At 41.4% G+C, this 25336-nt stretch overlaps 1 protein-coding gene across 1 annotated transcript in view; it reads right to left on the reverse strand.

Annotated features, from left to right (window-relative positions):
• Positions 1-25336, reverse strand: part of KIAA1549L (KIAA1549 like) — a 77069-nt gene that overhangs the window by 20526 nt on the left and 31207 nt on the right. The window contains 5 exon segments of the mRNA XM_053980752.1: positions 1771-2118; positions 7598-7727; positions 12281-12498; positions 14050-14228; positions 22815-22942. Of these exon segments, the coding sequence (XP_053836727.1) occupies positions 1771-2118; positions 7598-7727; positions 12281-12498; positions 14050-14228; positions 22815-22942 (1003 nt within the window).

The raw sequence follows: 25336 nt of genomic DNA on the forward strand, positions 1-25336 counted from the left end.
TAGTTCATGTATTACTTCTCTGAGGTGAGGACGTGTTAGCTGCTGCTTGGGGCTAGGAATGAAGGATAAAGTCAGTTATAAGGTCAGCTAAGAGACCTGTGGAATTAAATCTTCTCTGGATTTCTTCTCTAGAGACCCAAGCCAATAGCTGTAAGTGCAAGACTACCAGTAACAGCCCACTTTTCGTGTTGCTCTTCAGTGGGGAGCCTCTCCAGTGATGCAGAAGAGTTGCTGTTCCTCCCTAACCAGGTGTCACCACAGTTAATCCATAAAACCACATTGCATTACCTGAGCAGGAGATGTGCAAACACGTTTGGTGTGAGCTCTACAGTACTTCACTCTAACAAACTAAAAATGCAGAAAAATGCAGTCGTATTTCTCTCTACACAAGGCTTTTTAAGGCTAAACTGTCCAAGAAATAGCACCTAAATTATTTTTACTTTTAACTTATTAACTAACTACCTGTGGCCCATAATGTGGACTTCTTTATCTAATTACATAATACTACTTAAATGAAGAAGAAGGTGAAGAAGGAGGACTAGCTTCTGTCTTAAACCTTCTATCTTATTTTAAATACATTACCATATTCTAAAACTTTAAACTCTAAGTTTTCTACTATGTGATATTACACACTTCTATTCAAACAATACACTTATAATCTTAGTTCTATTATTTAATTCTGGAAGCTTTCTCTATGGCTTCAGGTCGAATGCAGTGTTCTCTTAGGGGTCAGTGCCTGTCAGCAGAGAAAGCCTAAAATTCTCAGCAGCCAGGGTTCCAACAGTTTGGGATCTGTTGGACAGCCTGCAGCCTGTTCTTTTAAATCTTGGTACAGCTTAGACAGGACAATGTTGCTAAAATAGATACCAAGACTTTCATGGTGTATGTGTGTGGCTCACTCATGCTCCCAACTGCAAAGCCTAGGTTGGTGTCTAGGCAAGCACACGTATATGAAAAAAAAAAAAAAATATATATATATATATATATTTATATATACACACATACACATCACCCTACGCATACTTATTTTCTGTAAGCATCTGGTTTTAAGCACCTAAATGGGACTACTTAAAAAAAAAAACAAAAAAGAAAAAACAACAACAAAAAAAAACCAAACAAAAAAAACCAAAAAAACAAAAAAAAAACAAAAAAAAAACCAAAAAAAAAAACCCAAAAAAACAACAACAACAACAAAAATATATATATATATATACGCATCACCCTATGCATACTTATTTTCTGTAAGCATCTGGTTTTAAGCACCTAAATGGGACTACTTAAAAAAAAAACCAAAAAAACCCAACAACAACAAAAAAAAAAACAAACAAAAAAAAAACCCAAAAAACAAACAAAAAAAAAACCCAAAAAAAAAAAAAACCCAAAACAACAACAACAACAACAAAAAAATATATATATATACATACGCATCACCCTATGCATACTTATTTTCTGTAAGCATCTGGTTTTAAGCACCTAAATGGGACTACTTAAAAAAAAAAACAAAAAAACCCAACAACAACAACAAAAAACCAAACAAAAAAAAAACCCCAAAAAACAAAAAAAACCATAAAAAAACCAAAAAAACAAAAAAAAAATCACAAAAAAAACCAAAAACAAAAAACAAAACAAAAAAAAAACAAACAAACAAAAAAAAACCAACCAAAAAAAAAAAAAAAAAAAAAAAAAAAAAAAAAAAAAAAAACAACAACGTGGCTCAGGACAGAAGCACCTCTCTGACATTACCGCGTGGTGAAGAGAAGCTGCACTTACGGGCCTCGGCAAGCTGTACTGGTACATTTCTGGCCTGTAGGTGGGCACCCACTGCACGCCCGCCCGCGGCCGGGTCATGGTGCCGGGGGCACTGGTCACCACCTCGGAGTAGGGCAGGTGCGGGGCCGAGCCGTAGGCGTCCTGCCGGGGCTGGCCCCCGTGGCCAGCGGAGGCCAGGCTGAAGGCCTCCTCCAGCAGCATGTGCATCTGCTGCCGCACCTCGTCGATGGACGGCTGCGAGCTCAGCGTCGACGTCTCCGAGTGGCCCTTGGCCTGCCGGGCCCTGCCGTAATTCCGCGGCTCGTTGACGCGGTCAACGTTCGTTTCTTCTATAATCTCAGGCTCGGTCTGTCGGAGGGAATAAAAGCGCGTGTCAAAGGCTCTGCGAGGCGGCATTTGTGCCGCTTCGACGGTCTCAAACGCAGACGTAGCACGCACGAGTGGGGAATTGTGACAATGTGGGTGCGTGGGAAATGGAAAAAGAGAAACTTCCACAGACACCGGGGGGTTTGGTGTGCAGCCTTGGGAGAAGCTCGGGTTGATGTAAAAATAAAATACATTAAGCAGAAAAATCATAAATTTCTGTTTCTATAGTTGTAAGTAAGAATCTGCCTTAAGTAAGTAAAAAACTATACTGATAAGGTGGTGAAGGGTTTATAATGTAGGGGTGTAATTGTATAGAGTAAGCTGAGAGTTTAGATGTTATAATAGAAGCATCTGTGTGTACATGTAATAGTAGCCCATTCTATACAAGTATCCGCATTGCAGTAGAATTAAGTAAAGGTGATAAGTTAGAAAAGCAAAATAAACTTTGTGGCAACTGTCCATTGCATTAAAAAGTTATCTATTATCTTGTAACAAAGAACTTGTGACTACACTTGAGCTATGGCTGACAGCTTGCTCTCACAAATCTCACGGCCCCTGAGACTGATGTTTATCTGAGCAATAAATTGTTTTTAGCCCAACTGTGGTCCCATCCCTTTAATTAAAGCAGCCATAATAATATAGACACACAACAAATACTGGAAAGAAATCATATGATGCAGGGGAGTATAATAGCCTTTTATATTCTACATTGTTTGCTGTGAAAAGTAGCAGGGACACTCTGTAGCAGATTAAACTGTCAATGACTCACTTCAAAGCAATTAGAATTAATGTTTGAATTCTTGTCTTAGTTATGGTATCAATGGCAGTGCAACTGTGCCAGGAAGAATACGGTTCCCTAAATAGTGCCATCACTGTGAAGGACCCCTTACAAGGGACAGATTATTACAGCTAGAGAGACAGAAATTCCTTTGTTCAGGCTCTCACATTAAGATTTCTGCAGAACTAAAGTTGAGGAGTTTTTCTGAACTTCCACAATGACGCCACAAATTCAACCCTGCCCTTTGCAGAGAACACCCTGGCGCAGCTCAGGGGTCTTACCCAGCCCCCAGACAGGAGTTACAGGTATTTATGCAAAGTTAACTTGGGAACAGGGAATGAAGCAGAAGTGCTTGGGCAGCATGGCTTGAAGGGTTACTCCTAAGGTGATTCCTTCTGTACAGATAAGTACAAACAGAAATCTTTGGTTTTTTGTTTTTTGACAGAAAATAATCATCACATTGCAAGAAGTTGAAAGTGAAATACCACACTTCATCTGTATTTTGCAAGATCAGTTTTACAGCCCAGAGTTTTAAAAACATATGTTTTAAACCAGCAACTAATTCCTTATAATCCTTTAAATACCTGTAAAATGCATTGACTGTGAAGGATAACTGGGGTGAGCAAGAGGATGTGTGCCTCCTTCTATATATAGCATGTGGTTAGAAACTGTGCTAGTGTTTAAAATAGCCATAAATAAAAGAATCCAGCAGGATGTTCTTGTTAAAAATTCCAGCACTATCTTGATCATTTCAGTGTTCTGTAGCTCCTAGTGTGGTATATTTTTTTCCCCTGTAATAGTGCTTTTCTACACCTGAATAGATAAGCGACTGTGCCCCCAAGCTTTTTCAAGCTATAGGACAATCATAAAATATATTTATTCCTTTTCAGAGGGAAATATCAAACTGGTTTTCTTCTTCTGTTGACAGCCACTTAGAAAAGAGTTACACTGGTAGTGAAAACTGATAATAAATCTAAGAAAAATATAAATTTCTCTGTCTTAAGTATAGCTATATCTTGCATTTATGAAAGTACAGCAGTAAAAAAAGAGAAAAATTAAGATAAAAATTAAACATTTGCATATTAGAATTTAACCATAATTTACATAGTCATGATTATACAGTATGTTATCTAAATTCAAAACCACAAACTGAAATTCAAGCTTCCCAAGTGGTACACACATCAGACTGGGGAAAGGGGAATGCAACTGCACCAAATGATCTTAAATGGAAAAACTTTGTAGGAAATCTTCAACTAAAGACTCTTCCATAATTCCATCCCCTCATTTTGATTCCATTGGTGTTTGTGTTGCTGCAATAAATAAAAATCAGACGCGTTTTAGAAAGCTGACTGTAAAATGCAATGGTAGTTTGTGTAAGTGCAGCCAAAGAGCCCCTGAAATCATAATGTCCTGACTGGATGATTAATAACCATGGCTCTTCTGTTTGCTCATGCTTGCAAGAATGTGAGTGGAATCCCACATAGACCTATTAGTACCCAATGCTGAAATAAATCAGGTTTTCTACTACAATTCACTGGTGAAGCCATTAGACCCCCAAAGAATGTTTAAAATATATCACATGTATACAAGATTCATATTAGCAGCCAATGTTAAGGCAGCTTTGATTTATTAATATAAAACCTGACATGAAGATTTTGGAGAAAAGTAATAATCATTTCTTTTCCTCATATTTTAAAATCTATTTCAATTCATCCTATCACTTTCTGAGTGTTATTTGTTAATTTTGTTATCCTACCAACTGAAACACGTAGCGATCATAAATAGAGGCCACCATTACATAAAATCACACAGAGTTACTGTATAATAGAAGGAACTAGAGGTACATGAAGAAAGCAAACAAAACCCTGCAGTGAGAGACAGGCTTTCTACACCTCTTGAATAATTCTGCTGCTGCAACTTTATCAGTAAAATTCTTTATGGCAATGTTAATCCATAACCTTTGGGATGCATTGCATTAATTTTGCTATATCAACAAAATTATGCCCATGAATTCTTTTGTATACTGATTTCTTAGATGTGTATAATAAGGTAATTTTCTTCCTTTTATGGCAAAAACAGCCAAAATATTTTCTAGTCTGGTATAAATCTCATTAGAGCAGTCTAGAGGTTCTAGAGTCTTTCGTTATGGCATTTACTCTACACACAGTTGTTCACAGTTGAACTTGTTGAAAATAACAAACATGTTAATAAAGTCTCCTGAATCTAATTCCTAGTTGAAGATGATGATAGTAAAACCTGTTGGGATTCTTTAAAATGGAAAGCTAGACACTGTTCAATAATGATTCATTTATAAAAGACATTATAAAGGCAAATAACATACTGAGAACATCAAAGAGTAGAATGTATACTCCAATGTAATAGTAAAAGCTATATATTCCATATGAACAAATGTAAAATATTTTATCTTTATCCTCATATCTTTACCAGTTTTTATCTCTGAGAAACAGAATCATGATTCAGAGAAATATGACAAAAATTAATTCTAGAGAATGAAGTATTTTTAGAAAAGTATGAATGAAGCATTTTAGAAAACCATTTAGAAATTTGTTATTGAAAGGAAACCTTGTGGTTGTGCACATGAGTGAGGAATTCTTAAGGAGTTTTCTTAAAGAATCTAGGAGATCTCAATCTCTTTTCTTCAAAAAAAAAAAAGCATTACTATTGTTAGGAAGAAAAACCTCAAAACATAACCTGGGTATGCTGGTAACAGCTCAAATTCCCCCCACAACCTTTTACGGTGTCAAAAATGTTTCCTGACATGAAGGCAATATAAACTATTTGATTCATAAATTGAATTATTTGGCACTGCTTATAAAATGCAGATTTCACTATTCTTTGGCAGGACTTGCTGCTAAATAACATGCTGGGAGGAGGAGGTTAGCAGCAGTCTGAGAAGGCTGGAAGATTTAATATGACAAATCAGATGTCAAAAATGGGTACCAGGTGTTGCTGTATGAAACAGAAAGGGCACAAGAGTCAGCACTCAAAGCAGCCCTTTCTCACCCATTTTCAGAGGTCAGATTTCCAGAGGTGTTTAGCTGCTGAGATCCATGAATTCCATGGATGCAGCCATCAGTGGTATCCTGGGAGATGGAGCCTGTCAGACACAGCTCCGAGGAGCCTCAAGCAGGAGTGGGGGACCAGCCCACGCTGCAGGCTCAGGCTTGGCAGCTAAATTTCAATATCCTGTCCCATTTCCCAGCAGCATTTCTGTGCTTTCAGATGGGAAATGCATTCAGAGCTGGAAGAGGTGCACTGCAGTGAATCCGCAGTGCATCGGGCAGAGGGATTTTATGTAACTTAGTAAAGCACTGTGCCAGGGACAGGTCGCCCAACTGCAGCACCAAAGGAAAGGCAAAAGCAATTTTTTCTGTTGTTGTGCACACATCTCAGAGCTTATAATTACTCTGAGGACCCTTCAGAATCTGCATAAGCTCATTAATCTACTTCCAAGGTTTTTAACAAATTTTCTTTAAAATATGGTTTATATATAGCATACACAATATATTGAAATACATATTTTTAAATCTGCTGCCGTGCCTGCTCCCAGAATGTTTTCAACACTGATTTCCAGGGAAATATCCCCTGTGAAAAACTAGTTTTTATTAGCATAGTATTGGCATCCTAATTCCTCAGAAAGCAGGGTAGCAGGCAGCCCACTCACATGGCCCCACATGACTCCTGCAGTCTGATGGGAAGTGTCCAAATGCAGGCAATCATTTCAGAAATCTGACAACTACAACCTACCCCAAAGAATTTTGTAAAAGGATTAAACCAACTTTGGTACTTTCTTTCTCCTTGCTAAAAACACATTCCTGGCACAGAGAGAGCGACAATGAACTGTCCCCCCCTCCACAAATTGTTTTTCACCTACAATGTTTAGAGGATGGGCAACCACAGGTGAACTTCCTTCTTTTTCCAGAATGGTTTAGACCCTCTCTAGGGACTGATCTTCAGGGCTGGCTGAGCTACAGTAGTTTGGACACGTGACAAAGGGTTGAAAAACTCAACATTTCCCTAATGTGGGGCTATTTTTAATCCTTCTAGGTTCACACAGTGTCAACTTGCACCCAGTGTTTGTTCAGACTGCACAAGACAACTCCTCTGCCTTGTGCTGGCTGCATGAGCTCCTTGGACCATAAAGCAGCATCCCCTCTGGCTGGGTTTGACATTCACCTCCACAAAACTCTCCCACTTCTGATGGGAGCACAAGGACAATACCTATCCTTAGGGGATTTCCACAAAACACTGACTTTGGGACTTAGGTGAAAATCCCAGAAGTTGGCTGTTCATTCTTCTGAATCAAGAGAGCAGCTCCAGGCTGTTCTTCAGAACAAGCAGAGGATTTTAATTGCAATGAAGAAAGCTCACTTCAAGTAGCCACACGCTTAGAAGAACTATCTAAATTCAAGATTTAATACTTTGGTAAATAATGGGGTTTGGGCAAATGTTTTGTTTGCACTTCAGACTGTAAAATGATGTAGAGTGATAAAGTGCATGGAAGAGTCTGAGCTTTTTTCAGGATGCTGAGTGCACATAAACTCCTGTAACACTAAATATCTCATGGCAATCTGTCCTGTGGCTGATCAGTTGTTCCCTGGGTTTAGGAGCAAGTTCAGACTTGGCTGAGCAGATTTCTCTGCCCATACCCAACAAACTTACATCATATCCACTGTTCCGGATGCCACGCCTCGGCCTTTCTCGAGTCACCAGAAGATCCATCTCAGTTTCCCCTGGGCTGGGGCTGTTCAGGGACTGCCTGCTTCTGTACACAGAGTTCTTCAGTGGCTGCCTAGAAAACACGAAATGAGAAAATGGTAAAATGAATTTAAAAAAAAAAAAATGACAGGCAGTAGTTGTCAATCTTCACCTTTATTTTAAAATTGTGATGTTCATAAAAATGCCACTTTGTTACGGGATATTCTTTCTATGTATATGAAGTGCTAGAAATCAGTAACCTTATTAAGAGATGATTCATATATTTTTTTATGGTTTAAGGAAAATAAAAGTTACATAAAAGACGTGGACATTGTATGGGGGAGCTTGTCAGATGAAATATGTCCAAAGAAGATATCAGGACCCTTTTAACTTCAGCTGATATGATTCAAACTCATTAAAAAAAAATATATATAAAAAAATAACAGGATCTCCCACACACACAGATGGGGAGCAGAGATTTTGGTTGCTGATCCTGAGCGATGAGAGAGAAGCAGAAAAATGCTCCACTGAAACAAACCCCCAGCAAAGGGAAGAGACACAGCAGTGGGAGGAAACTGCTTGCAAGATGCTGGTTTTAAATAGCCAGTTTGGTAACTGGCCACAGCTTTCTCAGAGGGCTGTGCTTCCTGGGATTCAGCTGCTTCACTGGGACAAAGTGCTGCTCATCCCTGGGCACTGAGCTTCCACTGCTGGGTGCTCCAAACCAAGGGGAAGCAAATGCAGAATAAAACTGAATATCCAAAACACACAGTAACCTCGCCAGCAAAACCATTTCTGCACTTGTTGTTGGTTATAAAAAAACAAATGCAGCATCCCTCTGTGAAACACAGAGCATATCTGCAGGAGGGTTTGCCAAATGGTGGTACAGGAACTTTATGCTTCATCAAGCTGCATCTTTTAAGAAGGCTACTTGTGCACCAGCAGAGTTTCTGGGTTGTTCTCATACTGTATCAGGCCATTAACTCATTTTGTTGCACTCTCCAGAGGAGCACTGGTCCTGGAGCAGATCAGTAACAGATGAAATAATGGCATGGCAGCTTCATTTATTAAGACAGTAATTACACTGCTGGAGCCTGATACACAGTTATCTTTGCCTAGCAATGCTATTTTTCTGCCTTGTGCAATAACTCCATTCAGAATATTAAAATTAGATCAGGTCATCCAACGTGTCTCTGTGATGCTTATTTTACACAGAGGACCTGCCAATGCTCATGGTGAAGTAAGACAAGTTGCACTATTATGTCTGAAGTCACACTTTCAAGTCACTCCATGGTTTAACATCTCAAGAACCATCAATGAAATGAACAGACAAGACAGTCCAAATTAATTCACTGATAAATAATTCTTCAGTTATTCCAGATCTTGTTAACAGCACTTTTTACCTTGACAGATTAGAGCAGCATAAAATGGTTTGCAGAAATCCAGAAAGTAGGACATTTACATGATCAGATAGGATAAAAGGTAGGACAAAAAAAAAACCAATTTCATGCTTCTGATTAAATAAATTACTCAGGCACATACTTAGTTTTAAGGCAACTTTCCAAAACTTCTATGTGACCTTTGATCACAAATCACCATGCTCATGTTTGAAAGTCCCAAATACACTGCCAAAGCAAAAGACAAGCAGAGCTTTTGGAATAAGCTCCTCCTACAAAAAATAATATTGAATAAATTCTTTCTTCTATATGGTTTTTCTCTGACTATACCATTGATATTACCAGAAAACAGGGTTATGCACAGGGTAATCTGATCTGACAATCTTCATCTTCTTACATCAAAGGTCTCCAGAAGTTCATATGTTTTACAAGAGGTCCATAAATATTTAGTTGAGGCAATTGTGATATATTTTCTAAGGGATTCAAACGTACAGCTCTGTAAAACATGCAGATTCTTGACCTGATTACAAAGTATTAAAGAAAATCCAAGAATAGTGCATAATATCATCAGTAGGCTCTTAAAAATTACCTTGAGATTGCCAATTACCTCGTTTAAGAGAGTTTTAGTAATGAGAAAGGAGGTATGAACAGGAACAACTGGCATTCAAATGGGTTAGGAAGTGCCTTCTGGGAACACAGCTGGAATGTTTTAAAACATGAGGACTGAAAGGCACCTAGAGCCTTTCAAACAAAGCTCTTTGTTCTGGAAAAAAAATCATTTAGCAGCAATGCTTTGTAAATCATTTTCAAATACAATTTAAAATTAATTCAAAATAGAAAGGTAACCTTAAGTAATCAGCTGCATCCCTATTTTCTGATATGTTTTGGAAGTGCTGTAACAATGTGACTTAAGTTAGAAGAATATATACAAAACAGAAAAGAGTTGAATAGACCTTTTCCCTAGAAACTTTGAAATCTTTGACTTAGTTTTTAGTGCTATTGTTTTAAAAATTGCAATTTTTTCACGTTTTAATTGCTGTAACAGTGATTCAAAACAGAAAATGATAGAAGTCTTTTTTTTTTCAATTATATGCTTATCCAGATTGCTTTTAAAGCAATTTTTTTCATTACAGAAATGCAATTGTATTGACTCATTTATCAATAACCAAACCCCACATTACATTGTAGTATTTTTCAAGGTTTTCCTCCAGCAGTGTAAATCTTACCCATCTTATTTTTATTAGAAAAATAAGGGCAATAATTTTCATGCCTGTTGCAGCATATCAAATTCAGTTCCAGGTCTTAGTGTGGAAATTTTAGCACAGAATTCAGAACTGGTTTGTTTGTAAACATCTGCAGCATCTGTAAAGTTCATTAAGAGTTCTGTGTCCTCACAGAAAGTGCATCAGAAGTGGTTCTCTCTGCTCACGTGGGGATACAGATAATACATTTAACAAGTCCAGCAGCCAGCCTTTTATGGTGCAGCTGGAATCATTGGAATCATTCCTCCACAGGAGTTTACCTGCCTCCCAGCAGTTTTCTGTCATGCCAGGGATCACTGTCTCAAACAGACTGTGACAAATTTACACAACACATTAGAAAACACACAGGAAAAAAAAATGTATGGGATCTTCCCACACACTGGCACGTGAACAAACATCAGCGTATTTAACAAAAAAGCACGTGGCTGTGTTAAAGCTTCAGTTTAATGTTTTAAACACTTCCCTTGAGCCATGTGACACATCATGAGCATCCAAATTAATGCCTCAATCAGTCACAGCCACACCTGTGTGCTGAGGGAACTTTCCAGCTCCCTGGACTAAATGCATTCCTCAACAAGGGTTCCCAGTGCTCTGTCTGTACCTCCTGGACAGAGTGTGCAGAGAAGGGCTCCCATGTAAGGACAAGCTCCATTTCTTACCTCCTCAGTGCACAATAATTTGGAAAGCTGCACAAGGAAATGGTGCCCAAGGACATCCAGTAAGAACATAACACACAGCTGACTCAGCATCTTTTCTCTTCAGTGACCGGGGCAGCCCTGGGAAACAGCTCTTCCAGGGCAGTATCCCTCAGCCACTGAACTCTAGATCTACAGAAACACATCTGACCTCAGCTTTTTGCCCGTATTCTGAGCCAACAGTGCTTTTGTAATTCCCATTGAGGTCTTTTTCATGCCTGTGCCCCGAGGGTAACTGCTGCAGTTGCACTGTGTGCAATGCCTGTGTCACCAGCACTGCTTTGATTGCAGTCCATTCATGCTCATAGGAAAATTTTGGGCTGAGCTTTCCAGGAGATGGGAGGCAAGATTGCACCTCCAGGCGTGAGGGCCATTTCCAGAGGAAAGGTGCTTCAGTGTCCCTTTTTCTCTCATGGATCAACTGATGATAGTCCCTGATTACAGTAAGAGCCCTCCTGTGCAAGGTGCAATGGCAAACACAGTCTCTTATCATCCTTCACGCCTCCAGAACTTCCAAGGAAGAGGAACCTGCACACTGTGCCCTTCCTGGGGTAGGACTGGTGTGATCTCCTCTTTCCAATGTGCCGGTTTGTTTTTCAGAGAGCACCAGCAACAGAGCACCCGCCCACGGCAGCAGCTCAGGCACAGTCAGCACCTGCACTCCCCCCTCATTTCTAAAATGGGGTTTTGAATGCTACTGCTATGCCATCCTCAGGAGACAGTGAAGTGTTAATCCAACAGTGGTAATGTTATACAACATGCCAGCTTCACGTGACAGATGAGCAAATTATGCATTTCTCTGTTAAAGGCACAGGAAGATCACCAATAACAGGCACACACAAGATCTTACAGGTACTATCACTGCAGGACTTGGAGGGACAACACACTGGTTATCTCATGCCCTCTGCAATTGTCATAGTCAGATTAAAATGATGACAAAATAATAACACCACTATATTTTGAAAAAGAACCAATTCAGATGCTAATTTCCTGCCTAAAGTCTGCTCTGAGTATCACCAATAACACTACCACTTTTTCTGTTCATCTTTCAGAGTGACTTATAAAAACTTGCAACAGTCCTTTCCCTTATTTTTTTTCTTTCCACTTGTTTTTTTTTCACCACACTGCAGTTTTACCAGAGACCATGTTTTCCATGGGCCGTATGAATATTCTTCATAAAGCAGAAGGGACCAGTGACCATACAACAAACACCTGGCTCATTAAAATGGCCCCTCTGACTCCCAGGACGTGAACTCTCCTCCCAGATGAAGAACTGCAAATAAAAAGTCTCACCTGTTCTTAGGCTCAGCAAATGGAGATGAGACATCTGCATCTGGATCCAAAATGTGCTCAAGTTCTTTCTGGTTTTTCTCATACATCCTTTTTCTGTCTGTCAGCGCCTTGCTGTTATCAACCTGTGGGAAGTCATAGTACCCTTTCCTCTTGGCTTTCAGGCGCAGCTTGTTGCGGTAGTGCTCTATGTCAGACTTCTGCTTCAAAGCCTTGTTCACCTAAAAGGCAAGAAGATGTTTCAGGGCTGCTGGTGGGCTGGCTACCTCCAAAGGATCTCGTCGGCGCGCGTTTGATGCGCCGCGTGTGTCATCCCTCTGTAGCACACCGTGCCATCTGCAAGCAGCGAGGAACTGCAAGTGAACAGAGTCGCTGCATTTTTATGGCTTGGCAGATGGTTAAATAATTTTAGCCTAAAAAAAAAAAAAAACCTGTGTACCATTACAACAGTGACTCAGAGACACCCACTGAGGAAAAACACGAGTGGTGTCAGCCAACCGCCATGACCCAACGCTGCGCGTGCTTCGGGGCACAGCTCGCCCGTGAAAACTCTGCTGGGGCACAGAGACATCCCCCTGACTACACAAAACCTTAAATAAGTCACCACTGATGGCTGGGGAAGAACTCCAGTGAAATGTCATCAAGTGTTTATTTTGTTTATACGCTTTCTTATGGGCTCCTGTCAGAGAGGACCCTTAAAAAAAGGGGTTTTTGGTCCATCCTGGTAGAGCTTAGCCCCATGGTTTCTCCTAAGTATTGAAAAAGCTTCTCTCCCGCTTCAAACTGCAAGTTGGAAATCAGAAATTTCCCTGAGCTTTGTGCTTCCAGAGTCAAATTCTACAGTATTCCTAAACTACGGGAAGTGTGTGTGTAAGGGTGCACCCAGCACCAGCAGTGTCATCCTGCTGCCTTACAGAAAAGAGATGCTGAAAGCCAAATAAGCCTTTCTCCGAGCTTGGAAGCTACGTGGCACATCAGGACTTAAAATGCAAGTATGAAACAGGCTGCAATAATCCAGGCCCACATGGGACCTATGCTCTTCTACAGTGTCCCTGGCAGCAGCCCTCCCCGCTGCTTTTAAACTGGTTTTAGCTGCTTACATGATGGTTGCAATGTGAGTTTGTAAACAAGGCACCTCTGTGGCTTGTTCCCATCATGTTCAACAACTTCATAAAAGCTTCAGTCCTTTGTAAATGGACTGGTCTTGATTAAATCTACATCAAAACATGAGCATAAGTTTTGCAGTCAAAGCATGCTTTTTGGCCAGCATCTGCAGCAGACATATGTGCCATCCCACTTTTTTCCTTCAAAACAACTGCACCCTCTGTGCACAGGCTGGAGTGCAGAGCAAGGCCATGGTCCCACTGACCCCTTCTCACTCTGATTGAGATATATTGCTCAGTACAGAAAGATCAGCTTGCCATCCAGGTGATCTACGCATATTTTCATACCCAGCCACAGAATTCACGTAGGAAAAGATGTTATTCTGCTTTCTGCCTTCATTACTCACTTTTTTAAATAGGAGAGGGGGAGACACCGGGAGGGTAGGAATATAGAAAATCACCTCTTCCAAGGTCACAGGCATTCACAGGTGCATTGTGAAAGGGCAGATCTTAAATTCTCAAGTCTCCGAGTCCACAGTGCTAATGGAACATTATACAGCGTAAAGGTGAGAAGCTCCTAGCAGCTCTCGACTCTAGCAGGCTTGAAATCATTCCACTTGTGGCTGTAGCCAAGGAAACACCTGCAGACACTTCTCAGCCAGTCCTTACCTCCCCATTGATGATGGCAGACTCCTGGCTCCTCTCTGAAGCAGCATGGACAGCAGGGAGAGCCACGGGTTTGATGGCAATGAGCTGCACCGAGCCCGAGGAGGTGTCAAAGGGGTCCATGGCAGACTTGGCGACGTTATCAAAGAGAATCCCTCCTTCCTCTTCATCACTCACGGCCACTAGAGCACACCAAACTCACTCAGCACAAAGACACAGACATTTCTGCTGCCTGCTCAAGGGGAAATTCAGCAAGCACACACTTTGGATCAATGATGTGCTCAGTGCCCTCGAGGTGCAGGCCTGGGAGACCTTTACACCGGGGGGAAAAACATCCCAAACACTGTGTATTCAAAGGATTATCTGTCCCTGCCCCAAAGAAGGTTCCAATCCGTGCTAATAAGATGGAAAAAGGGAGAACAACGACACAGGAAATGGTATGAAAATGACAGGAAAGTTAAAGTAGATGTTTTGCTAGGTTTCACATGGAAACACACACACACAGGTGCCCACGTGCCAAGGCATCAGTAGCTACACCTGATCAAACCCAAGAGTTTTCTCTTTTTCTCTGTCTTATGCTGCAAGAGCAAGGGCATACTCAAAATTTGCTAAAATAAGTAGGTTTCTTTTTCAGAACTTATTAATGCTAAAAATGCCATTTATTAAAATAAAAGCATTTTCTGCTGTGTGTTAAAAATGCTTAAGAAACTGATGGTATCTAATCTTATGTTAATTTTTTGCTTTGCAAGCAGTACCTCGGGTCTCTGTGAAGTTAAACTGTTACAATTGCTTAAGAACCAGAAAAAGGCTTCTGTAAATCTTTTAAATTAAATGGCATGGCAAAGCATCTTTAGTTTTAGATTTCTATACAGATTAATAACTCTCCCACATGCAATCGGGCCCTTTCCCCTCCAAATTTTCTTTGCAAACCTGCATCCCTTTGTCAGCTGTTGAACCTGAAAAATCTTACCTACGTTTTGAAATGAAAGAATGACACTAAAGCACGAGCACAAATTCTACAAAGAGATACTTGCAAACATTTTTGAATAATTATGCTATTAGAGGGAAGAATGCTTGCTCCATCTCCTAGCTGACAGGAGCAGAGATCCTCTGCTAAAGAACAAAGTGGTCTGCTCTAAATTTATTTCCTCTGAAAATAAACTCTGGTTTAATATTTAATCACTGCATGAATTACAATGGACTGGTATAAATGCAGCAGTTCAGACAGCCAATGATTTTGGTAAGAAAATATTTGACAGCAGTAACATAAACTATGAACCCACTGATTAAGCTCATTATGTCTGTCTGTGCTCAGGGTGACTGGAGCTGGCACCACTTGAGCTTTTGAGCAAGAGATGGGTTAAATCACTGTGTGATGGGTTAAAACACTGTCCCTGCAGCTCCACAGAACTGTCCAAACACCACAGAGGCTTCAGTGGGTCTTGAATGCCCCTGTCCCTCCTGGGCTTGTTCAAGCACTCCAGATGTGTGTGCTCAGTGGAACGAGCAGCTCATGAGCCCGGCTCAAGTGACAGTGACCAGGATGCCAGGGACCACCAGGACACCACAGCAGCAGGACCAGGAACGAGGGGATCCTCACCTGGCACTGACCACACGTGAGCAGGGAGGCAATCCTGCTACAGTGAGTATAAAGGTGAAGTACTGATGCTCTTCTCTGGGGGGATTTTGAAACCCAGTAGCCACAGAGAGCTCAGCTACCTGCACATGCATGGAATGTCCCCTCAGACCTTGTTTCAGGAGCAGAAACCAAGAGTTTTTTTCTCAGTGAAAGAGAATTCCTCTAGGACTGATTAAAGGGAAGAAAAATTAAGGGTGAAAAGAATCAGAAACCACAGATGACAGCTAATTCTGATGGGGAGCACTAACACCACGGAGCACTCTCAGTATCAGCTCATTCAAAGGTGAGCACAACTCCTGCACCTACTGGAGTGCTACTGGCACGGAAATGAGAGCCAAATGGGACTAAAAACTGGAATTTTATTCCACCTTACCTCAGGATCTGTTCATTTATAATGTAAAAGTAGGTTTTTTTCCCACTGCCCCTTTTTCACTGGTAGGTGATAGAGCTGTGCTCTGCAGCCCCTGCACACTGCTATAATCTGCATTGGCAGGGACCCGTAGCAAGCACTGGGAAATTCATCCTTTGCTCCTATCCATCTCCTCCCAAGAGAATTTACAGCAACCATTTATGACATGGCTGAACCATGACGGCCTCCAAACTTTGAAAAACAAACCAAAAGAAGTTCAGAGAAATGTTGGAGAAGTCCTGGAGTGCTTGTTTCTGCTGTGTATCCCAGCCCTGGGCCAGTTCACCCACCCCAGCATCTCAGCTGGGTGAGCAACTGGCCAGCACAGGAAACTGCCCACACATTCTTTATAGTCCCTCACAATAATCACCCTTGCTTATTACAGTTGGCGACATGGCTTAAAAGTGATGTTTTAAATTTCTGTTTCCAAACAGATGCATCCCAGCACTACTGTGGAGTTCTACTCTTGCCTGCACTGTGTGAACACAGAGCGGGACTCAGAAGCTCAGTGGCAGAAAAGGGGCAAACCCCAACTTAATCACTACTTAACAGCAATTTCCCACCTCTGAAATATCTCGTGCTGGATATCTCATGCCAGACAATCCACTGAGATCGAATTACTCCTCCTAATCTTTCTGTGGCTGCAGCAGATGAAGATCTATCCAGAGCAATCATTGATGCGGGTCGAGTGCCAGGTGCAGTGAAGAGCAGGGTGGCACTGGGTCCCTGAGGAGCAGCAGCATCCCTGGAGCTCTGTCTCCACACCCCTGCAGCCATCAGAACACTGAGGAGTGCCGCAGGGATGCTGTCCTCCCATCTCCACGCAGCCCTGAGCTATTCCAGCCGGCAGTGCCAGCAGGTGGTGCTGCCCACTCGTGACCAGCTGGTCCCACGGAAAAGGGGCTCTGGGACTGCAGCTCTAAAAAAAAAAACCAATTAGGCAGGTGATGTATTCTGGTTTTATCTAGTTAATAATTTAGAGTTAAAAAAAAAAAAAGATACTTTTGTCAGCCAAATATTTCAATGAGAGCCACAGGAGATTCCTTGACTCCTCTCTCGTTCCCTCTACCTTGTCTTTCCTCCCCTCTCCCTCATCAAAATATGCTGGAATGAAGAAAAAAAGGACTGAAATACTTGCACCTAAAAAAAAATTAAAATTAAGGACCTTTAAATTGGCTGTGAATCAAGTAACCTTCCAGCCAAACACCTGAAACAAAGATTTGTGCTGTCCTGCTCAGAATCAACCATTTGAAAGATTTTGGAAGCCCTCAGAAAAAGAATGACATCAATAGAGAAAAACACATAAAGCCAAGACTTGGGAAACACCTGCAAGCAGGTGGGCATGCTCTGCCTTTTCTTACATCACTCAATGAAGTATTTTTGAAAATTTATTTTAGATTAAGAGAAGGCAAACATTGTAACCATACCTACAGAATATTCCTGCAGTTTGACAAAGAGCAAGCAGTGTCACCTATCTAAAAAAGCTCCTTAGGAAAAAGCCCAGGTATCAGTATTTCAAACAGAAATCCTGACTCCTGAATATGATTTTATAATGGGGAACTAATTTTCATTGTAGAGAAAATCTCTATATAAAGAAAAAAAAATAGACTTTTTTCTATATCATCCAAGTCATTCCATCAGTCAGATGACTCTCTCCACAAAGATACAAACAGGAGCTCTGAGCAATTAAATAAAACATCTGTTTCTGAAGGAGTTTATAGGCCTATAAGTAAAATACAAGTTTCCCAACATTAGTATCTGAACCTATCCAGGACAGAAGTACCTCTCTGTAAGATAAACAGAAAACACACTTGTGTACACCCACACCCTTCCACAATTACACCAGCTCTGAGACAGTGCAATGCTAAACCTCTCACAAACAGCACAAATATTGTATTTTCAGAAGCAGACAGCTTACAGACTAATGGGAGCAGCTCATGATTCCTTCTGGACAGTATTTCCTTGGGTGTAACATCTGCTAAATGCTTGGTGATGTGCCTGAAGTGTTGCAGTCCTGGCTTTGCCTGGGATCCTGAAGCAGGAGCCAGCTGAGCAGGCCATTTGAGATCTCCAATGTGGTATTTTCAGTTTTCCAGTGAAATTGTGTACACAGGGTGAGTATTTGTCCCTTAGCTGCTCGTTTGGTTCCCTTTCTGTGAAGGTCTCCTGTCCTTATAAGCAGGAACAAGGATCAATCTCTCTGTGGTTATTTCTTCTCCAGCCACATCTGCCTCATCTTTCTAAGTATCAAAGTCTTTCAAAAAGAGACCACATATTTCATAGTGTTTCCAGTGAATCCACCAGCCCCTTTTCTTACCTGACACTTCTGTAATAAGTAGGTGCATTCACTAATTAAAATAAAATTATTTAACTGACAAGGATGACAAACACACAAAGACAGGGAAGACATGAGAGCCTACAAGAGAAGCTTCTTTAAGGTGCCCCAGGAGTTTTAAAAACCTTTGCAAAAATAGCTTTCTGTTTGCACAATAAAACTGTACATTTGTCTTCTTCAGTGCTGACATATTAGTGAAAAATCCCAGCCATCCAGACTTCCACTGGGTCTGATGGCATGAACATCTACATGCATTTTACACTACTGCTTGGATGAAAACTCCTGTCAGACTCTGTTAGTGGCAGAGCCAAAATCATCCAGAGGGGAAGGCAAACATGAATGAAGAAATATTTAACTGTGTGACCACCTGCAGATCCCAGATCCCTCAGAGATCTGCTGCAACAGGCACCTTAGCAACACAACACTCAGTATTTTTCTTGCCAGGAGAACAGCAACAAAAAAGGGTCAAAAAAAAAAAAAAAAGAAATTATATTCAGTAAGTCTGAAGAAAATAAAGTGTTCACAATCACCAGGAGGATGCTAGCAGGGTCACAGTGCTGTCACTATTTAAAGCAAATAAACAACAAAAACAAGGGCAATGGAAGACATGGAAACAGTAATGGGAAGAATTAGTCTGTGTGACACAAGCTGAAATCTTGGGATAAAAGGGAATCAATGTGTAAAGCTTCTGTGAGGTTCAATAGCAACTGGTGCCAATGCACAGGATTTCAGCTGAACAGGTGGATTTTGTTTATTCTTTGGGATTTTTACCCCCCTCCAGTTAAACATAGCAAATTACTCCAAAAAGCCTAGGAGTTTGCTGTGAGGAGGTGAAGAGTCAGGTGAAATCCCCAATTAACAACCTTTTGGGGGCAAATGACAGTAATGCTTCAGGATGAGGGAATGGATGATGAAAAGAGTAGGCTCTTTTCTCTACACCATAAATTTTTCCCAGCACTCTGATTTCTCGGCCTTTCAAAGAAACAGGCAGCATGAAGGGGAATCATCTCACTCCAAATCTGCACAGTTGTCAGGGCTCCTCTCTGACTGGATCTTTCCTCCAGAGATCTGTCCCAGTTGGCCATGGCCCTCTGGAAGCAGCTGACTTGTACTTCACCCAGCACAAAAAGGCAGAAGAAGGGTGCTGGGTGTTTGCTGGGATCCACCAGCTCCCCCCAGCTAACCCTGTGTCCAAGCTGCTACAAGACAACGTTGCTGTTGCCATATTTCACTTTATTTTGAGTCACCATAGACGACTGCTCGGAAATTCAGAAAAACAGGCTCTGATGCTGAGCTGCCACATCAGACAGAGTGAAAACTAGTGGCCCACACTTCTGTAGAATAAAGGAGGCAATGTATCATAGCTTGGTTGAGTTAAATCCAAAAACCCCTTTGATTTTAGCTATACCAATAATACAGACAAGTTTTTTCCCCTGCTACTTTGCTCCTGTAGACAGCTCTTGCCTGAACAAAAGAACTTATAGTCTTCAAGACTGGTATTTTAAAAAGGAGTGAGGCCCTTGAATGAATGACTTCTGAAAAGTTACATCTGTTTTCAAAGACGTTGTACAAATGATTGGAAAATGAGAAATTGGTCCAGCTGGGGAAGGTTTCTTACACAAAGAAGTTTCTTACTCTTGGGGAATGCTGCTTGTAAATCTCCACTGGTGGTGATGAGGTTTAAGTATAAACCTGAGCTCAACTACACAACTTCTTAACCCAAAGGCTGGGGAGTCATATGCTTCACTGAGAATTGATAGCAAATCACAACTTTTTCTCTAAGAAAAGAAACAAGCACTCACACTCTTCCAAAGATGTTAATGGGAAGGTTGCAAGATCAAGTGCTTAAAAGGTTGAAAAACAACCTACATCAATTTAATTGGCTTCATTTAGCGAGGAGCTGCTGAAAGGGAAGGTTGCACTGTGGCTGCTTTAGTTCTCTAGGTCTGAGTGGGTTCAGCCATTTGCTTCTCCCTGAATGATGTTTGGCCTGATAAATGATGGGTAGAATTGTTAATATCCTGTTCTTCTCTTCCACATTCTCTCACAAACCCATCTCAGAAACCTCTGTTGGCTGATTCATCTGTATTACAGTCCTCTAACATACATAACTGGGCACTTCTTAAAAAATGTTTGGTTTTTTTTAAGTGCCTAAAGTAAATGAATTCATCAACTTCTAGAAAGAAAACTTCCTATTAATATAATAATGTTATTCAAGAAAAAACATGCCGTTATTGTACAAAATCTTATCACTGTTTGATTCAAGTAGATATTTTGTGTTTTCTGTAGAAACAATGCTCGGCTGAAGAGTTCTCCTGATCCTCCAAAGCATCAAGTCCTGAAGCCAAGCCTCTCAGCCTGTGCTGGATTCACATTGTTCACGCACAGCCCTGACACACTCCACGTGGAGTCAATTTTGATACAAGCCATATAGAATTTAAATACTGAGGTAACATCCAGTGCTGTCATTCCTCCCTGTAACTAAATGTCAGCAAGAAATAGAATCTAAAATTGGTCTGTAACTATGGCAACTAATGAGCCATTCTGACTTGGAGTCCCCAAATCCAACATGTGACCATCAAGGGATTCATTCCAGTTTGAAGATGCTGCTTCTCAGAGAAGAAAATCTGCTGCTGCTTTTGCCAACGTGCGTGCGAGAGCCACCAGCCAGGCTGGGGAGCTGGAGCAGGCTCAGGCAAACAACTGGGAGAAAAGCAGCTTCCTCCTGAAACTGGGATGGAGAACAGACACCACCTTCTGTGGGTGCTAAACACTCTGGTAAAGGTAAAAAAAGCCCTGCAGAAAAGCACAAACTGTCAGAGGTGACACCGGTGTTCGTAACCGCAGCTCAGGGGAACAAAGTGCAGGCTCTGTGATGAGAGGTAATGGGTGCCTTGAGGTTTTGGATTTTAATTTCAATTTCAATAGGCATTTGGGATCACACAACTCCAAACTGAACTCCATTAATTCTGACTAGGGGAGGCCATTTCATCTGCCATGACTGCATCCTCCTTCTCAGAAGCTGTTCTGAAAGGGTTGTTTGAGGAAATTCTCCTAAACATACATTAAAAGATATGCCTACAGCTAAAGAGTTCCTCTCTCTTTACCAGGGAGCAAGGTACTTATTCCCTTTCATATTTCTGCCAGATGACCAGGTGACCCTTTTTAGTGTCATGGCAGTCAAGTGAAGAGAGTTCCACCAGAAGGAGCTGAAGTCTCTGCCAAGAGGGCTCTGCAGATGAGGTGTCTCATGCACAGGTTTCTCCTAAATTTTCATGAAATTAAGATTTAAAATGAAAGGTCACCATTTCCTTCCATTACATTCAGAGGTTTATTTAGGTAGCATGTGTATGTTCTAGAAATGCACTACAGCCCAGATCAGAAGAAAGGATGTTAGCTGTTAGTCAATTCTTTAAAAAAAAACCCAAAGGAAACTGGGTTCTTAGTAATTTTCTTTGAAGATGTAAAACCTAACGAAACACAAAATACCTTCCCTAAAATATTTTGTCTACCCATGTAAACAGCACTTAGCATTGGTTTGAATATTGGCTTTCCTGGGTGGGTAAGAAAAAAGACATCATAAATTACAGCTTTTAACTGTGGAAAACACAAATGTTGTTGTCTTGTAAAATGAGCTACATTTCATACAGTGACAAAATAATTAACTCCTTTGAAACTTAGAACCTGTTAGCCAGCTTTCTATTCATAAGGAAAACATAGCTATGGGAACAAAGCTATAACTCAAGAAAAATAAGCAAAGAGAAGAAAAGCAAGGAAGAAATGTGATTGGGTGCTTTTCTCATCCATCATGGATCATCACTGATCCATCTCGAGTCACAAGGTCACCATTATCAACTAAGGTCTTGTAAGAAACATCCAGTGTGACATCCCAGGTGCATCAGGAAAAGCTGACAGTAAGTGTTAATGACAAACACGTGTGCAAGGATGCGAGGAAAGACAAAGCACTGGATGCTTCACACTTTTGCAAATTAATTTTTATCTAATTAATTAGTCTTCATCAGATCCCAGCCAGCTTAGCAGCAGCAGCAGAGAAAATTAATATTTTAGGGAACTACAAAATAAAAAAAAAAAGCTGTAAACCCTACTAGGAGGCATCATGTCTTCATTAGTTTAGTGATATTCCAAGAAAAAAGAAAAAAGGGGGGAAAAACAAAAAAAAACAGGAAAACTTGCACACCCAGAGCAAACACCAAGATGTTTCATGGGATCTGGCGAAACAGGTAAAGCAGTAAAGGGGAAGGAGAAAACCCAACAGATGAGCCACACACAGAATGCCCAGGGACTGCTGAGGGTACAAGAAGTTGGTTTCAATTGGCGCCTGCGCGGGTGAGGCAGCGGGAGTGAGCACAACGAACCCCTCTCACCGTTCCTTTTCCTGCCCTCGTCTTTTGCCGCTTTCTGCGGTGCCATCACTTTCTGCAGGGAGCTCCGGCCGGAGCTGGGCTTTCCCGACCCGTTGCTGAGGATGGAGCCGTTCCGGCTCGGGGAGCGGCTGCAAGTAACCACAGCAACAAGGCAGGACGTGAGTTCTCCCTCCTCAACCTCATTTCAAGGTTATTTCATTCGCACAGTTTGCATCGCTGAGTTTTCAAGTCTGATTTGGTACCAAAAGGAGACAGAATAGAAACAGCCACGCTGCAACACGGTAAAGGTGGGAGCAGAGCGATGGGAGGTGAACACGACTTTCCCGATTAGTTCAGGGCTGATGGGCATCTTGGTGGCTTGGAATGCAACTGCTCCTCATGCAGAAGCCCCACAATGATAAAAGTGCCACCGCCGAGGACAAAGAGTCCCGTTGTCAATTCAGGGCCATTAACCCAGACAAAATAAAGCAGACCTTTGTTTTAGGATGCAGGGCTAAATCGATTCTTTTATTATTCACCCTGCATTTACAGTCAGCTGTTGTCAGCCACAACGCAAGATGCACTCACTCACTTTGCACATATGCAGACACAACATGATAAGAAATTTCTCCTTTTGGCACATACCCTGGTTTAACCAGCACCCTCATTGGCTGAAACCCCCAAGAAATGCTTGTTTCAATCAGCCATTGCATATCCTTGTCCTGAACCTGGTCCCTGCCCAGGGTGAGGAGGGAGGGCAGGGCAGAACCGCTGTGCATTCAGTCCCAGCGAGGAGCAGGGACAGAAATGAGCAGCGTGCTCTGGGCTGTGCTGGGAGCGAGCTCCCACTACAGTTCCTCTGCTTTTTGGGGTGGACAAGTCACTCAAATCCAAATGCACAAGTTGGCAAAAGCAGGCCACAGTAGATGATGGTACGTTTGGTGCTAGTCCACATCCAGACACAGTCACTTTTTTTTTTTTTACATGTGAAACTGCCACAAAGGGAACGAAAACTCTCCACAGGACCTGTGTAGTTATTCACAAATCTATCTGCAATCTACCACTGAGTTGTCATGGGCAGTGACAGGGTGATGTAAAGAGGTTACATTAGAGAAAAAAAAAAATGGGCCTAGGCACAGAGGCTTCCATTTACAGAGAAAAAGAATCAAATCAGATTCTATTGCTGTCACAATGGTTTTATAACCAGAAAATGGTACTAAAACAAAACAACTGTCAAAACCATCCTGTAAATCATCGCCAATACTGTATCATCAGCCTGAAACATTCATTTACCTCCAGGTCTGGCCACCCTGCCTGGTGTAAATGAAAGCATTTACTGCGGTCAGAACAGCAATGGACAAATATGAGAAAAGCAATTCTTGGGGATTCCCTTTTGAAGACAGCCTAAGTGGAAATATGTATAATTTGAGACAGGCTCTTTCCAGTTACAGGGCTCCAGGACAACTCAGCATGCAACCCCACTCAGTCCAGCCTGAGGGTTTCCTTGTGAAATTCTATTGAAAATAAGTATTCTTGAGAAGCAGGATTCCCCCCTATAAACCTGTCTGTCACTGCTAAATGGATAATCCCAGCCCAGCAAAAAAGATCCATCCAGGGACAGACCAACACCTGAAGAAAATCTGCTCGACTTGGGAACACAGAAAAGAAGTGAGCGTGGATAGCTTGCACAATCATTTCTGTGGTGACACTAATCCAGGTATTTATCCTTTTTAAGTGGCCATCATATTATTAACTGAGAAGTTTCTTTCAGTGGTGATAGCAAAGATACTCTGATCAGTTACCAGCCACTTCATGGCTGTCTGGTTTGAATTGACCTTTCTAGGCTGTAAAGTACCCTGAATGAAAGAGCAAATACATAAAGGGCAAGAAATATTTCTTCATCTTCAGCAACCATTAAATTCCACTTCCAGACACAGCTCCTGGGAATCAAAAATATTGAAATTCTACATGTTCTTACTTACTCAAGTAATCACCCTGAAGGAGGGAAAACTAACTCTTAGTTATTTGCTCAGAAGGGCACCAAGGTTCAGCACATTTTATAATGAAAATAACTTTCCTAGATCAAGTTTGCTTATCAACATTTGTTTAAAATGGTGCAGATTAAGTGGGGGATTTCTGCACTCACTCTAAGGACTGAGCGAAGTGTTTAATCACTTTGGTTAGAGGATTAATTAACAGGGCTGGTTTACATTCTTTATGTGTATTTACACATGGCTTTGGAGAGGCTTCAAAACATTTTAAAGAGCAATTCCTGCAAAGACTTGACCTACCCAGCACCAGCAACCACTGCAGGTGTCACAGTCGTCTTCCAGTAGTCATTTCTTCAAAGGAAAGGGACAGGTTCACTGGAATGTAGGACCTAACCCTCTCAATTTCAATGATTTGTAGCCTGAACAACACCTGACTGGCATTAAATGGCAGAATAACATTTTACACTCAGTTGCAGCTGGCTCGCTCTTCTCTACTGGTACGCCCTGCAGAGAGCTCTTCCCACATTCCAGGATTTACTGCACAGCCAAAGG

This window comes from Vidua macroura, chromosome 6 (genome assembly GCF_024509145.1).
Source record: "Vidua macroura isolate BioBank_ID:100142 chromosome 6, ASM2450914v1, whole genome shotgun sequence".
NCBI classification, from domain to species: Eukaryota; Metazoa; Chordata; class Aves; order Passeriformes; family Viduidae; genus Vidua; species Vidua macroura.